The sequence below is a fragment of the Furipterus horrens genome, unplaced genomic scaffold (genome assembly GCF_987537825.1).
Source record: "Furipterus horrens unplaced genomic scaffold, mFurHor1.1.pri manual_scaffold_8, whole genome shotgun sequence".
NCBI classification, from domain to species: domain Eukaryota; kingdom Metazoa; phylum Chordata; class Mammalia; order Chiroptera; family Furipteridae; genus Furipterus; species Furipterus horrens.
The window spans coordinates 4,626,518-4,643,264 of record NW_028327178.1 but is presented as its reverse complement, the minus strand read 5'-3'; the positions used below and the strand labels follow the sequence as shown (position 1 = coordinate 4,643,264).

Sequence of the window (16,747 nt, the reverse complement as noted above, 5' to 3'; positions counted from 1 at the left end):
ATGAAGCTTCTATTAACACACGCATTGTTTCCTGGGACAATCACGCGTCAATCCACTATTGATTGTGTTACTCACGTTATCTGATCACATGCTAGTCACCCAGGGAAGACCAAAGGAAATGGAATGTGAGAAGTTGGTCTTCTGTGGGATGAAAAGGAGGAGGGAAATGCCCGAGTCATGTACACGTCTGTGTAGGGTCTCTGGTGGAGGTGAGCGTGCTGTGAATGGGAGACTCCAAAGCCAGAGATTAACAGGAGCTAAAACTCTCATGGGGAGGGGATCGCAAAGCTCTGATATCAAAATCAGAGGAAACTCCCAGACTTAAATTTGATCTTTGTAATATTTGAATCAAGGTCAGTTAAAATGTTACAACATCTAAGATACCTCAGTACTAATAATTCTGCACTGCTTAAGGTTGCTACAGAAAATAGATTACGCAGCAAGCAGGATTTTGTTTATAACCTGTTGTTCCACAACAGATATCTATTCACTGAGAAATAAGGAATCAGACTCAGAAAATATCTGTAAGGTTGGTCTGGGATTGACTTGGAGGATACAAAAGTATGACTTATGTTGGCAAAATTATTGCTTATTCTATTTTTTAAAACTCCCCATTTGTGTGTGTGTGTGTCAATCATCCATAATGGTGCCACATCAGAGTAAACATGATGTGACTTAAACAACACCCTTCTCTCGTTTTCCTGTCTGTAAATTGCAAATAATATCTTAGCTCACAGAGTAAGATGGTAATCTGATGTTAGATAATATGTAAAATGTAAAACAACCATGGCTGCAAGTCATTTCTGCTGCCTCTTTCGCATCTTTGAGACGAGGAAAATAATTCATACAGACTTGAGAAAACTATTGAGAGCAATTTGCATAATAAAATAACTTGGAATGTCAAACAAGTCATTTTACATGGCAAATCAGATAGTAATTTGGGAAAGAATATTTAACTGCACAATTCTGTTATGACATTATTTTCATTATTTCTGAAGCATTTTTACATTTATTTAACAGATTGATACCCAATGCTCTTAATTATTATTGCAGAATATCACAACGCATTTTTGGTTTTTAAAAATCTCTTTTTTTACCCATTAACAAAGTCTGGCTGATTGTATAATCTCTAACAGATGGGATAAGAGAAACATTTATTGTATAATTGTTTTTCTGACATTAATGGAAAGTTACATATTTCAAGTATGGAATGCTTATTTATTTGCAACATACAACTTGATAATTATTTCAGTGAGAATTCATTCATGAATTAATACTTTGTGCTTCACTTTAAATATCTATTTAGCAATTTTTTTAAATAGCAATGTTTTATTTAGTTCAAATTTATGTAATTTAAAATTTGAATGCTTTTTTATATCTAACACTTCTTTAAAAAACAAAGTTGAAGTTTTAATTAATTGTTAGCAGGCCTAGGGACAAATCAATAGGAGCCACTTAAACTGAATAGATTGTTAATTTAAGGAACCATCCATTTTGAGATTCAATGAAATTACTTCTTTTGATGATAACTTGCATTGTTCTACTAAGAATTATTTCACCCCTGATTTGACTTTCTGAAACAATGGTTGACACCTGCTATACAATATTAAGGGAAGTAAGGTGGATATTTTTTTCTTTCTTTCATTCATTTAGAAACAAAAAGAGAAGGATGAAAGAGATTTAAAGTGTTTGCTTAAAAATGCAACAATTTTTGTCAAGTTCTCTTTTTTCTATATCTTTGAATCAAGTTAATCCTACTTACATATCCAGTGTCCTATAAAATTAAATTTTAACCTGATTTTCAGTCGCCTAGATTTCCCGTTAATCCTTTTATGCTTTCCTAACATATTTGTCTTGGTACGGAGAAAATTGTCTTCCCAAGTTTGGGGCTGCCTTATTCTCCTGGTCTTAGAAGTGAGCCAAAAGTCAACTTTCCTCCCTTTTATTCCACTTCCATCTTGTGAGTAAACTAATGTGGTCAGACCCATCATTGTCCCCAAAGCTTGGATCTTTTATGCAGTTTGGTCACTAGCCATAGTTGGAGTACTGTTACCATTTTCTGTTGTTGCATAACAAAGAACCACAAACTCAGAGGCTCAAAAAAAAAAAGAAAACACACACACACACAAAAAAAACCCTCATTTTTGAGGCTGCAGTTCTGTAAGTCAGATGATCCGGCCAGTCTGTTCTCTGCTGAGGGTTTCCCAAGCGCAGGGTCAAGGCGTCCGTCGTACTGAGTTCCTGTCTGGGGCTCTGGAGAAAACAGTGCTCCAAGCTCCATCTGTGGCTGGCTCATTCTGTCCCCTGGTGTCCCTGCTGGCTGTCAACAAAGGCCGCTGTCCGTCCTTGGCACATTTGGTTCTGTCCCTCTCTGGGACAGCGATAGCACACCAAATCCTTCTCAAGTTCGTGTCTCCGACTTTGCCTTCTGTAACCCGCTGGAGAAAACGCTCCGCTTTTAACAAGCTCCTGTGACCAGGGCAGGTGCCCCTAGAGATTGTCTGTGTTGTGATCTAACTCCAGTGGTGTGCTATTTATGGGTTTTCTATCTCTCACTTGGGGGGGAAATTTTAGGCTGGCAGAAATGAGAGAGCCTCTTTTCCATCATTATAGTAATCAAAGCAGTATGAACTTGGCATAGAAACAGACACATCTACCAGTGGAACAGAGGCGAGAGCCAGAAATAGACCCAAGTGAACATGGTCAACTGGTCTTCATCTAGAGTTTTAGAAACACGATGGGGAAAAGATAGTCTCTAAATAAACGTCGTTAGAAAAACTGGATGTGCACATGCAAAAACAAAAAAACAAAAAAACATGAAATTGAACCATTCTTTTACAACACATGCAGAAAACAACACCAAGTGAATTAAAGATGTACCCATAAGCCAGAAACCATAAAACTCCTGGAGAAAAAAATAAAACAGAAAAAGCTCACTGGTCTAGGCAATGATCACTTTGGGTAGGACGCCGGAAGTTCAGGCAACAAGAACAGAACTGAGTGGGACTGAAGTCATTGTATTCTTCATCATTATGCATGTGCCCAAATAAGTATTTACAAGGAAATAAATCCATATACTAATTGTATTACATTCTGCTTCAGAATGACATTGACAAATCAATGAAAAATATTAATCTTATTAAATCTAAATCCTTATATACACCTTTTTAATATGCTACTTGAAAAACGTGGGAAGAACACATAAACCCCTTCTGCCACGTCCTGATAGGCATTGGTAGCTCCCAGGGGAACCCCTGTGTGAGGGGTGAAGTCACAAGCAAAATAGCTGATCTTTTTTCCAAAGAACACCTGTTTTAATAAGAGGGTGTTTGACAACCTACGGTCGTTCAGACTTAAGGATCTGTCAGACATTGTCTCAAAAAATGAGCTAAATGAAGAAAAACTGACAGTGTTTATTAACAATGTTAAACCTAAGTTTTCAAGAGAAAATTAAAATATGGGAACCTTGTGTCTGCATTCTTGAGCTTGACAACTTCTCAAAGCTTACAGATTTTTCTGTGGAAATCAAGGGTGATATTAATGTATATTTTATACAGATAATGAAGTGTGTCAACACTTGTAAGCGAATCATAACTCAGTGAACCAGTATTATCCCAACAAGTAGTCAAAGTTGAAAATAGACCTGTGGGTTTTAATGCAACAGAGTGTAAAAAGTGTATCGAGTGACGTCAGACTCCCATGGCGACGGCCTTTAGGAAAACATTTGTCAATTCTGGAGATAGAATCAAAGAATACCCACAGTTAACTGGAAATGCGCTTAAATTATTCTTACCCTTTACAACTGCATGTCTGTATGGGGTTTATTTTCTGTGCAAAACTCTGTATTATAACATTGAATTCAGAAGAAGATAGTATGGAGCTGTCTTCTATTAAGTAAGATGTAAGAATTTTGTAAAACATGTAAGAATATTTGCCACTCTTCACCTATTGGGGGAGTTTTTATTTTAAAATGTTTTTCGTGTTATCATAAAATGACTTGATTAAATTTTAAACACATAACTAAATATTGAATAATTTATGCTCTAATATTGCTTATGACCATAAAGATCTATGACCCACATCGACAAAGTGGAGCAGGAGAATAAGACTTGGGAGTTGTCTGTATGCACATTTCTTACTTATGCTTTCGAGCCCAGGGCCACGTCTGCAAACCGGTTCCAGAGCCACAGGCGTACGTCATTTTGCTTCACTCTGTTTGCTGTGCACATCATGTGTTTTTTACAAACTGATGGTTTGCGGCAACAAACCGCATTCAGTAAGTCATGGGCACCATTTTTTCAACAACATTTGTTCACTTCATGTCTCTATGTCACATTTTTCTAATTCTCAAGATATTGTAAAGTTTTTCATTATCATCCTATTTGTTATGGTGATCTGTGATCCGTGACCTTCTATTGTAATTATTTGGTGGTGCCACAAACCATGTCCACGTACGTGGTGACTTCATCCATAAATATTTTGTGTGTCCTGACTGCTCCAGTGACTGGCCAGTCCCCCGTCTCTCTCCCTCTTCTCGGGCTTCCCTACTCCCTGAGACACAAGAATATTGAAATTAAGCCAATTAATAACTCTGCAATGGCTTTTAAGTGTTCAAGTGCACAGAAGAGTCACATGTCTCTAATTTAATCAAAAGCTAAAAATGATTATGCTTGGCGAGAAAGGCACGTTGAAGGCCAAGACAGTCCTCTCAGCCTCTTGAGCTAAACCTCTTGAGTCAAATAGTTAGTCAACTCATGGATGCAAAGGAAACGTTCTTGAAGGAAATTAGAAGTGCTACTCTAGTGAACACATGAATTATAAGAGTGCAAAACAGCTTTATAACTGATATGGAGAAAATATCAGTGGTCTGGCTATAAGCTCAAAGCAGCTGTAACATTCCTTGAAGCCAAAAGCTTATTCATAGCAAGTCCCTAACTCCCTTCAATTCTAAAAAGGCAGAGAGAGAGAGAGAAGGGAGAGGGTAGAGAGAAAGAGAGGGAGACAGAAAGAGAGAGAGAGAGAGAGAGAGGAGGAGGAAGCTGCAGAAGAAAACCTTGAATCTAGTACAGGTTGGTTCACAAAGTTTAAGGAGAGAAGCTGTCTCCATAGCATAGCCTTGTAAGGTGAAGCAGAAAGTCCTGAGCAAAGAGTGGCGGCAAGTCATCCAGAAGATCTAGCTATGATAGATAATTAATGGAAAAGGCCACACTAGACAACAGATTTTCGATGTGGACAAAGAAACCTTACAATGGAAGAAGATGCCATCTAGGACTTTCATGACTAGAGATGAGAAGTCAAGGCCTGGCAGCTTCAGAGGACAGGCTGACTCTCTTGTTAGGGGCTAATGCAGCTGCTGAGTTTAAGCTGAAGCCAATGCTCATTTACCATCCTGAAAATCCTAGGGCCATTAAGAATTATGCTAACTCTACTCTGTGCTCTATAAATTGAATAACTAAGTCTGGATAACAACACATCTATTAACAACATGGTTTACTGAATCATTTAAGTCTGCTGTTGAGACCTACTACTCAGGTGAAAAAAGGGTTCCTTTCAAAATATCGCTGCTCGTTGACAATGCACCTGGTCACCTAAGAGCTCTGAAGGAGACGTACAGGGAGATTGATGTTTTTATGCCTGCTGACCCAACAGCCATTCTGCAACCCATGGATCAAGGAGTCATTTTGACTTTCAAGTTTTATTACATAAGAACTACATGTTGTTAAGCCTTAACTACCATAGATAATGATTTCTCTGATGGATCTGGGTGAAGTAAATTGAAAACCTTCTGGAAAGGATTCACCATTCTAGATGCCATGAAGAGACATTCGTGAAAGAGGTCAAACTATCAACATTAACAGGGTTTGGAAGACGTAGATCCCCACCCTCGTGGATGACGATGAGGGGATTCAAGACTTGGATGGAGGAAGTAATAGCAGATGTGATGGGAAGAGCAAGAGAATGCGCATTGGAAATGGAGAATAAAGGTGTGACTGAATTGCTGCAATTTCATGATAAAACTGATTGATGAGGAATTGCTTCTAATGAAGAAAGAACATGGTCTCTTGAGATGGCATCTACTCCTGGTGAAGATGCTGTGAAGACTGAAACGACCACAAAGGATTTAGACTGTTACCTAAGTTTAGCTAATAAAGCAGAAGGAGGTTTTGAGAAGATTAACTCTGATTTTGAAAGAAGTTCAATTGTGGGTAAATAAAAAGTCGATCAAAGCAGCAAACACCCTTTTCCTTATTTTAAGAAACTGCCACAGCATCCTCAGTCTTTAGCAACTCTGACCCTGAGCACAGAAGCCATCAACATCAAGGCAAAAAGATCCTGACTCATGGAAGGCTCAGGTGATAGCAATTGTTGACCATCAAGTATTTTGATTGAAGTATGTGTATTGTTTTCTAAGACAATATATTGCACACCCTAGACTACAGCATAAACATAAATTCTATGTGCACTGGGAAACCAGAAAATTTGTGTGACTCGCTTTATGGAGATAGTCACTTTATGGTGGGGATCTGGTGTGGAACCCACACTGTCTTCGAGGTGTGCTTGGACGGGTCTCCTCCTCTGTGCTTTTCTAGCTCCGATTGTAAGTCCGTTACAGGGTTCATCACTGTTGTTGGTATATCACAGAAGCCTACGGAAAAAAGGTTATATGTTCCATCTTTGAACGATTTGACTTTAACACCATGAATTCCTTAGGGACTGCTCCTTGAAAAAATTTAAATTGCACCACTTAGCAAAGTCATCATCTAGGGATGTTTATATATTGGTTTTAATTGTATCATTCGTTAGACCCCCAGTATTTTAAATTGTCAACTATTGTATTTCTTGACTTAGAACTAAACAACCTGAATCATTTTAAAGTAACTTTTTCTTCACTTACATTTTATTAATTTTATGCTTATTTAAAATAATTATTTTAATGCTTTTATTAAATTTTAATTAATACTTACAATTCAAGGTAACCATGTGAAAAATTAATATTTCAGGAGTATGTCTTGAATTATTAACACAATAATTGATTGATCTATTATTGAAATGCTATAAGATTTAACAATCTTCATAAATATTGATAATGATTTTTATGTCACATTGACTGAACTTAGACCTTAACATTTTTATTTTAAAACAGATAAAAATATCGCTTTAAAAGTTGCCTTTACCTATGAAAATGCAGTTTCCTCCTAGATGGTAAATCCATGTAGTGCTGAGGGTTAAACGTGAGGATAGCAGATTGAAATATGTTAGAGCTTGACCTCCATTGTTATGATTCAAAATGTTTTTGAAAACATATATTGAATTGGAGGAGAACAGTTCCAGAGATAGACAGACTCCTTAGAAAGTTCCTGGTCTGATTTTAACACATTTTATAATCTGTCGGAACACTTGAATCTCCTGACCAGGACTAGTGAGTGAGAGGAGGAATTTTATACCCTCCCGAGTAGTTTGCCTTCCTGACATCTCTTGAATGGCTCAGGCCCCCCGAGGGGCATGGCATCACACTAATGAGCCACACAAAAGAGCCTTGTGCCGGGCTGGAAACCAGAGCATCGGAGTCTGCTCGGAGAGCTTGTCTGCGTTGCTAACTGTGCACTGGACACAAGAGCAGACCCGTGCGTGGACCACATCATCCGGCAGCGCGCCCGAGGCCGGGGGTCAGGAAGGGCCTCGCGCTGCCTGCGTCTGCCTAGGCTGGCTGCTCGTTCGCTTCCTGATTCTGCCATGAGAAGACAAAGGGATGGAATCGTAATATCTGTTCTAATAGTTTTTAATATTTGTCAGTAACGATACTTGAAAAGGCCCCTGAGCAGCATAAATGTTTTTATCTTCTTTCGTACAACTAGATTACATATAATGTATCTTTTGGGCAGCTTATTGCTTTTATGCTCACCTGACGTAAGTTACATGAACTCTAAGCAACACGAGATCTTCATTGTTTTTAGACTAATATGGTAAGATCTTCTGTTTAGTTAAAATTAATAACTCTTGAAAATAATGTCTTTTTCAAATATAATTTCAATTTACTGTGTTAGAATAAAATTTGGCTTAAATTTTACTTGAGTCAATTATTAAATCATCTAAAAATTCAAGAGTTTCATTTCATTTGAGAACATCTTTAATGTACTTTAAATATAATGTGTGAATCATTGTTTCAAAAAGCTTTCTTATCTTTCTCTCCAAGGTACTAACCCTTAGATATTAGGGTCTAAATTTTCTTTCCTGGAAGAGAAAGTATTTTCAAATAAATAGATGACAGGTAGATAGAAAATATATGTAGTATATACCTGTGACTACATGTGATATTCGCATAAATATCCATGTGTATTCATTTGCATATATATACATTTATATAAAATCACTTGTCTTGCCCATCTGAATTTTCAACACTAATCTAATGAGATAATTTCAAGTAGAGAGAAAAACAAATATGAGCAAAGGAAATATTAAAGTTAACTTTCCAGCAGTGTGAGGGAACTAAATTCATTGTGAGAGAAAATAAAAGGGCTCCTCCAGAAAGCCTGCACCCCAGGCCTGAGTAATGGGCTTACCACTTTATGAAGCTAGAAATCTAGATCACTACAGATTTTAGAAGGAAACGTGACAAACAATATCGAGCTCTTTAAAAATTAACCACATAGTGATATTTCACAGATATTATTATATAGGATAAAGGGTACTGTTTTTAGTCATATATTGATTACTTTAATTCTCTCTGTGCTACCATGTTCTAATCAACATTGAAAGTATGATCTTCAATTTGGGAGACCAAATTTTTTACAAGATTTTATTTATTTATTTTTAGAGAGAGTGGAAGGGAGGGAGAAAGAGAGGAAGAGAAAAGAAACATTGATGTGAGAGAGAAACATGGATTGGTTGCCTCTCGTACGCCTCCCACCAGGGACAGAATCCACAACTCAGGCATGTGCCCTGACTGGGAATCGAATAGGTGACCTTTAGCTTTGTGGGATGACTCCCAACCAGCTGAGCCATACCAGTCAGAGCTGGAGAACCAAAATTTTTTAAAAATATGAAATATGTCTGTCATTTTGTGTCCGTTTTGAACACTAGTTAGTGATCGGTGGTGCTTCCAGAGTGGCATTGTGAGTCATGAATGGAATTAAGTTGTTTTGCTTCAACAAAATCCTCCGTTGGCAGTTAAAACATGTGTGATAAACTGAAATCACTGAACAGCGACCAAGCGGGTCAAACTGGTACCCTTGTCAGAGACAAAGGATATACTCTGCCCACTCTAGCTACTCTCTCCCACCTAAGGTTGGGGATGACTAAGGAATCTTGTTAGCTCACAGTCCAGAGGCTCAGGCTCACTGAACACTGACACTTAATCATAAGAGTATAGAATCTCCCCCCACACATGTCCACCTCACCACCACATTACAAAAGGCCTATTTACAGCATTTTTACCCACTACATCATATCTGGCAATCAATAAAAAAATTACAAGACATACCAAAAGATTAAAAAAATGTAATTTGGAGAGATAGAACAAGCCTCAGAACAAGACGTGGCAGGGATGTTGGAATTATCAGGCCAGGAACTTAAAGCAACTATGATTAATTAGCTAAGGCCTCTAACACATAAAGTAGACAGCGTATAAGAGCAGATGGGTATTGTAAGAAAAGAGGTGGAAATTTCAAGAAAGAACCAAATAGAAGAAAAAAAAAAAAAAAAGATCAAAAACACTCTATCAAAGATGAGGAATGACTTTAGTGGATTTTTAAGTACCCTGGATGTGGTTGAAGAAAGAATCTTTGAGCTTCAGGAGATCCAACAGAAATCACTGAAACTCAAAAGCAGAGAGAACAGAGATAGAAACAAACAATGTATCCAAGGATGATGAGACAACGCTAAGCAGTGAGATGCGTGCGTAATGGGAGTACCAGAAAGAAAAGAGAAAAAGCAACGGAAGAAATAGTTGAAACAATAATGACTTATGGTTTCTTCCAAATTAATGTCAGACATAAAATTACAGATTCAGGAAGCCCGGTGAACACTAAGCAGAATAAATGACAAAATATATATATATGCCTAGGCATATCATTTTATAACTATAGAAAAGCAAAGATAAAGAAATAATCTTGAAAGAAGCCAGGGAGGGGAATACCTTACCTATAAAGGAACAAGAGGTAGAGTTACACCCATTGCCCCTCAGAAATCACGCCAACAAGAAGACAGTTGAGGGAACTATTTAATGTGATGAGAGAAAAGAACCTCCAACCTAGGATTCTGTACCCTGCAAAATTATCCTCCAACAGCAAAGCAAGTCTAAGACTTTATCAGATAAGTAAAATTGAGATGATTTCTTGCCAGTAGACCTGACTAGCAAGAAGTGTTACTTTTAACGTGTTTAGATAGAAGTAAAGTAATATAGGTTCAGTGGTCAGAACTATAGAAGCAAAGGAAGAGCATCAGAAAAGGAGCAGGCGAAGGTAACGTGGGGCACCACGTGCATTTTTCCCAGAATCACATCCATTGCTTATATTTAATGACACGGAAATTTTAGAGTCATCTTGTCTGCCCATCAACAGGTGTCAGCTGCATCATGACCCTCGTCCTACCAGCAGCTTGCGTGATGGGTGGGAGAGAGGTGAGGCATTAAATCTGATCAATATTCAGCATACATTTACTGAGAATCTTCTGTGCGCACAAGTGCTGTTGTTTGCAGGAGAAACCATGTTAGTAAAAGGACAAAGTCCTTGCTTTTATGGAGCTAACCCTCTACATGATTGTAGGCTATTTCAAAATTCGGCTGACAATGACCAAAATGAAGGGTCCAATGGAGTGCATTTTGCTTTCTTCTGTATTGGTTTTGGCTGCCGTTCATTAGAAGGGGTACAAACACCCACTGGAAAGTAGGTTAAGAGAGTAATAACGGATCATTTTTGTTCCAGGACAGTGGTAGATGGCATACACTGTGCACTGAGTGAAAAATTATTTTTTTTCTTCCAAGGTAACTGAACTGCACAACATCAAGAATATAACCAGATTGCCTCGAGAAACAAAGAAGCATGCAGTGGCCATCATCTTTCATGATGAAACATCCAAGACATTTGCCTGTGAGTCAGGTAAGCAGTTACAGCCCCACCTACGGCTGGAGGAAACTGAGCTGCGTCGGAGACAGTGGCCCACGTGCATTAAGATACTCTCCTGCACAGGATGGCTTATTGGGATGAGAAAGCGCCATCAAACACTTTAGTAAGAAGCTCAACGTAGTGATTTTTACAGACGTTTTTGCTGCTTGTTTATGATCTGTCGGTGTCTGGATTTTGCTCCCAGGTGGTCGGAGGACTATTAAGGTTTCCATTCAGGCTTGGAGAATTAAGTCAACAGGGCTTGGGAGGTGTCGTTGGGGCCAGGTTATGACTGGCTTTCTGGTTGTCGCTGGGTGCAGATACTGGGCATTTGGTACAGGAATAATGACGCTGTCTGGATGAAGGGTGGCATGCCACAGGCTGTCCAGCCCCTTCGGAACTGAGATTTCAGCAGTCAGGGAATTTCATGGGTTCTCATGCTGCAAGCAAATATATGATTGCATTTGAGTTCCCCAGTTCATAAAGTATTGAGACACAAGGCAGTTTGTCGTTGGACCTTCTTGCAGTTCCTGTGCTATATAATGTATTACTTGACTTATTACAGCTTTTTAAAGATTTTACTTAATGAAATGGCACATTTATTTCATAATGGATGGAAGCAAAAAGCGCTAAGGGTTTGAAAGATGGGAATTTAAAAATAATAGCTAAGTGTTTAGGAGAAGATTTATTGAGTACTTTTTTAAAAAAATATAAACCCTCTGGATTTATAGTTGAAGTGTATAGAAATCAATACTACCAGGTTATATTATTCCAAAACCAATCATGTCACCCGGACTAAATCAGAGTGGTCGCACCTCCTCACCTACGCTTATCTCAGTTATACTAAACAATTAGAATTTATCAAAGTGTTTCTCTCCCCTTGAATGCCTCCTTCCTTTCTCGATTCCTTTCTTCCCCTGTCGTCTGGCTTCATTTCATCATTTAAAATTGACTTGTTGGAGTTGCACAGAAGTCTGTTAGCTGGAAATATAAATCCCTATTCTATGACAGAGCTTGTCTCCATCTTGCCAGGACCGTATTTTAATATATACAAGTAGCTGTGCTTCTGATTCACTCTCTTAAAACTGTCTATAACCACTTCCCTTATTTCTGAGCTCTGAAATAATGGCTCGTAGTAAAACCAGTAACATTCAGAAAATTGGTTTTCACAGAAAAATATAGGATAGTTTTCACTAGTGGTGATACATTTCAAGTTTCAATGTTCACAACTGTTTTACATTTTTGAAATTGTCCTGAGCCATATCGTGGGTACATTGGCAACACTGGACTCTATTGTTTGAGATAAGAAGGATATTGAATTATGTCCCAACATAATTCAGAAATAGAGTCCAGCGTTGTAACCCACAGTGTGAGGTTGAAACTTTTCTACATTTATTTTTATTTTATTTATGTATGTATTATTTATTTATTTGTGCAGCCACGATGCTTTCGTCGTTCATGTAAGATTTTCGAGAAGGGAAGGGCTCTTTGTTAAAAGAGAATGAGCTTAATTTCCAAGACAAAAATTTCTGCAGAATGAGGCCAAAACTAGATCCAAATATAAAGATAGAAGGATGTTTGTTTCAATTATGACTTATGTGAAAGCATTATTCGTTTTTTTTTTTAAACCACATTTTATGTGAAGATATAACATTGTGCTTGAAGCTAGTAATAAATTATGTTTAAGAAACAATGGCATGATTGTTTAAAATTGTCTTCATGACATATGCCAGTGGATAAAAGAAGGGACTTCCAAAGAATTTGAGTCCTTGTGCTTGCAAATTAGAAGACTATAAAGTGGTCAGGGATGTGAAAGTCAAAACAGCAATAAGACTCAAGCCAAGACCAAACAGAGCTCTGACATTTATTTCTAGTGCAAATGCAGATAAAAGTGTAGTCTGGTAGTGGCTAGTGGGAATGTGAATTATTTCAGTTACCTTTTCAAGAACTCTGGCAACTGTTATGAAATACATACGCATCCCCTTGACTCAGGGAACCTCTTCGGAACATACCCTGTAGGGACGTAGGCGCCAGCGCGTGAGAATGTAGGTGCGAGCACGTTCTGTATAAGGACAGCGGAGTTAGAAACCAGTGAACGCCTATAAAGAGTATCATTGAACAAAGTATGGTATATTGCCGTCACTAGGAAGAACTCTAATTAAACCAATTAACTTCACAGAAGACATTTCTATGAAGTTGAGTTCTTCAGGCAGAACAACCAGCAGAGAAGTATATACCGAATAATCACATTTTGTAAAATAAATAATGAGACAGAGGGCGTGTGTTTTAACAAGCATTACCGGGGGAGGGGAAGGTGATAATGAGGTGGGCGGGAAAGGAAAATAGGGGAAAAAGACAGGCAAAACCAGAGAAGTCAGAAAATGAAAGAAGATAATACCCAGTATATCAACTATTCCTTTTACATGACATTACGCATACGTGGATGTGCACATGAGTGGATCCAATTTTTTTTAAGTTAGTCATCAGGAAGATGCTAATTAAAACTACAATGAGATATTAGTATTCACCTCTCAGAATGGCTAAAATTTAAAAAAAAAATAGTAACACCATCAAATACTTGTGGGATTCTGGAGAAGCTGGATCATTCTTACATTGCTGGTGGGAATGTAAAATGGTACAGCCACTCTGGAAAATGGTTGGCAGCTTCTTATAAAATTAAACCTGTAATTATCACAGAATCCAACAATTGCACTTTTGGACATTTATCTCAGAAAAAAAACCAACTGAAAGCATGTTCACACACACACTCACACCTGTACAAAAATGTCCACTATAGCTTTTTCCATAATAGTGCCAAACTGGAAAGAACCCAGATGTCCTGCAACAAACTGGGGTGCACTCATATCGTGCAGAACCCCTCAGCCATAAAAAGAATAAACTATTGACCTACATGGCAACCTGAATGAATCTCAAGTGAATTACACCAAGTGAAACAAAAAAAGCCAACCCCAAAAGATTACATGCCTTGTAGCTCCATCTATGTAACATCTGTGCAGTGGCTAATTTTAGAAATGGAGCAGTTATTCGTTGCTTAGATTAGGAATGGGATTTGGGGCATGGGGTCAGGGACTGTATGGTCATAAAAGTGTCACAAGAACTTCTGTGGACACTGAGCAGTTATCTTGATTGTAATGGTGCATACACAGGTGATAAATTATATAGAACTCACACACACACACACACACAGATAAGTACAAGTAAACAAAACTGGGTACATCTGAATAATATCAATATCCTGCTTGTGATATTATAGGATAACTTTACAAGATATTACCACTGGGGGCAAGTGGGCAAAATGTACACAGATCTCTCTATAATATTTCTTATAACTACATGTGACTCTGCAGTTGTTTCAATAAATAAAAATGAGACCTATTGTCTGTAAGGTCATCTATGTTGTATTTTTAAATTAAAAAACAGGGTAAGGAGACTTGCAGCAAAAAAGGGTACTTGGTGTACTATAATATGGTAAAAAGAAATGAACAACAACAAAAATAGCCCTAAACATGCACCTGTGTAGCTCGTGTATGTTTTCTGAGCACAGAGAAACATGCTTACGTACCCATGTCTGGGTCCCGCTCCTTCTGACGTGGAGACCTCCTAGGAGCTGCTCCCAGCCTCTGTGCTCCCAGCACACACCTCACCCAACCATGTCCTCTCCTCCCTGCCCCTCATCTCACTCAGTGCTTCTGCTCTGTGCTCCCACAGCTGAACTTGAGCTTCCCATAACCTGATCAACATCTCTCTACTCTGTCAGAAGTAAGCTCAATGCAGAAATGACCATATAGTCTTTCTCCGCCTGGAATTCCCAGCACCAGGTGCTAATAAGAATTTGTTGGCTTAATGAATTCATGCATGAGTAAAATGTATACCTAAGTTTTGCTATAGTGATATATGAATCATCCTCTTTTTACAAAGGGATAGTTTCTTTTTCAAAACAAATTTTAGGGACTAATTGGGCAGCGCCATGGGTTAAATTATTTCAATTGCTGAATAACAGATTGCTCTGTGTTTGTGATGTAGGGTGAGGGCAAATGAACAAAGCTGTGTGTGTGCATATGTGAGTATGTTTGTGTATGTGTGTGCACGAATACCCATAATCCACCAGATCTGCTGCAATGCCTCTGATAAAACATAGTTGAATACAGTTGAGAAATTCTGCATTTCACCTGTTCCTTGCAAAGAGAGCCCTGGCTTTGGGGGCAGGTGGATTGAGTATGTTCAATCTCAAGTCAGTGTTTAGTAAATGAAAGAGCATAGGGCTTAGATGCTGGCAACCCAGAGACTGGATAATAGATCCGTCTTACCTTTATTAAGAAAAGGGGAAAGAGGGAAAACAGAGCTCAGGTGTGTCTGGCTTTGTCGGTATATGAAACCCCAAAGCTTATCTCCAAATAATTTAGGGTAAGAAAGTAATCAAAATCTGACCAACCCAATTCATTTTCTAAAAAATTATTTGAGGCATTGAATTTATTCTCTAATATAATGATGTTATCTTTATACTTTCTTCCACTCAAAATTTGTAATGACAAATTTATCAAATTAATAACTCCCCCCCACATAAAAAATGAAGTACATTAGGCTAAAACCCAAATCCTAATATATCCATACATTCATAATTATTTTTTTAAGTTTTGTATAAGTATTGCTTTGTATTTAAGATACCTGGATATAAGTATATAACATTTCAGTTGATTTTCATTATATTTCACATTATATATTTTTATTTCTGAGAGACATTGTTTTCTAATATAACCTTACTTTCCCATAAATATATGTTAGTCAGTAAGATGTATTTTTATTTTATGATATTATTACTGAATGTTATAAGAAAGCATTTTTTCATAGAGGATTCTCTAAGGTTTTCTGCCTCTCGGGCTACACATAATTTTTCCCACCACAAATAAGTCCAAAAAAGATTTAGCCAAAAATCCTTCTTAAATTCAAAATGACAGGTAATAGGCATGCACTTAAGCCTTTTTTTATTAACATTTTTATTATATATGCAATTGCAAACCTTGTGTTTGTTCCCACCTGTGACATAGAACCTGTAGACATTAGAAATAAACTTATTATCCATCTTTATTAAGGATTTAGCCACTGGACAAAAACCCATTCTTGGACATGAGTGACTGGAAGTTGCTGTGATGTCTAATTGTTAGTCACGAATATTATAATAAAGAATCTATATACGTATATATAATATTAGGAAATACTTTGAACCATGTGGATTATTTAATTTTAGAAGGACTCAATTTAGGCTTAAAAACAAAAAAAGGGTCCCTTGTATAAAGGTTCTATACATCAGGTACCCACCCAAGATTATAGAACTTTTGTTGTTTGTGGTAATACAGCTAATTTAATAGGAGTAAGCGAGTAAAACAACTGAGAGGTTGTAATGAGTGTTTATTTGTATAATCAAACATAACTTCAAACTCTTAAAACATAGTTTATGTAACCCAAATAGCAGCTGGTTCACATACCGCACAAAGGAGGAAATCAATTTTGTTGCATTTAAGAAGTCAAATTGTTACCATCAGGATTTAGCTGGAAAAGGGGAGCAAAGGGAACTAGGCGTTGAGTCTAATAACCTGGGAAGCCCGTGTCTGCCTGCTCAGAAGGAA

The 16,747-nt window shown here is 37.7% G+C and overlaps 1 protein-coding gene across 1 annotated transcript in view; it reads left to right on the top strand.

Annotated features, from left to right (window-relative positions):
- Window positions 1–16,747, top strand: part of DOK6 (docking protein 6) — a 216,345-nt gene that overhangs the window by 71,714 nt on the left and 127,884 nt on the right. Inside the window, exon 3 of the mRNA XM_090285070.1 lies at window positions 10,982–11,096. Within this exon, the coding sequence (XP_090141196.1) occupies window positions 10,982–11,096 (115 nt within the window). The remainder of the gene's footprint in view (window positions 1–10,981; window positions 11,097–16,747) is intronic.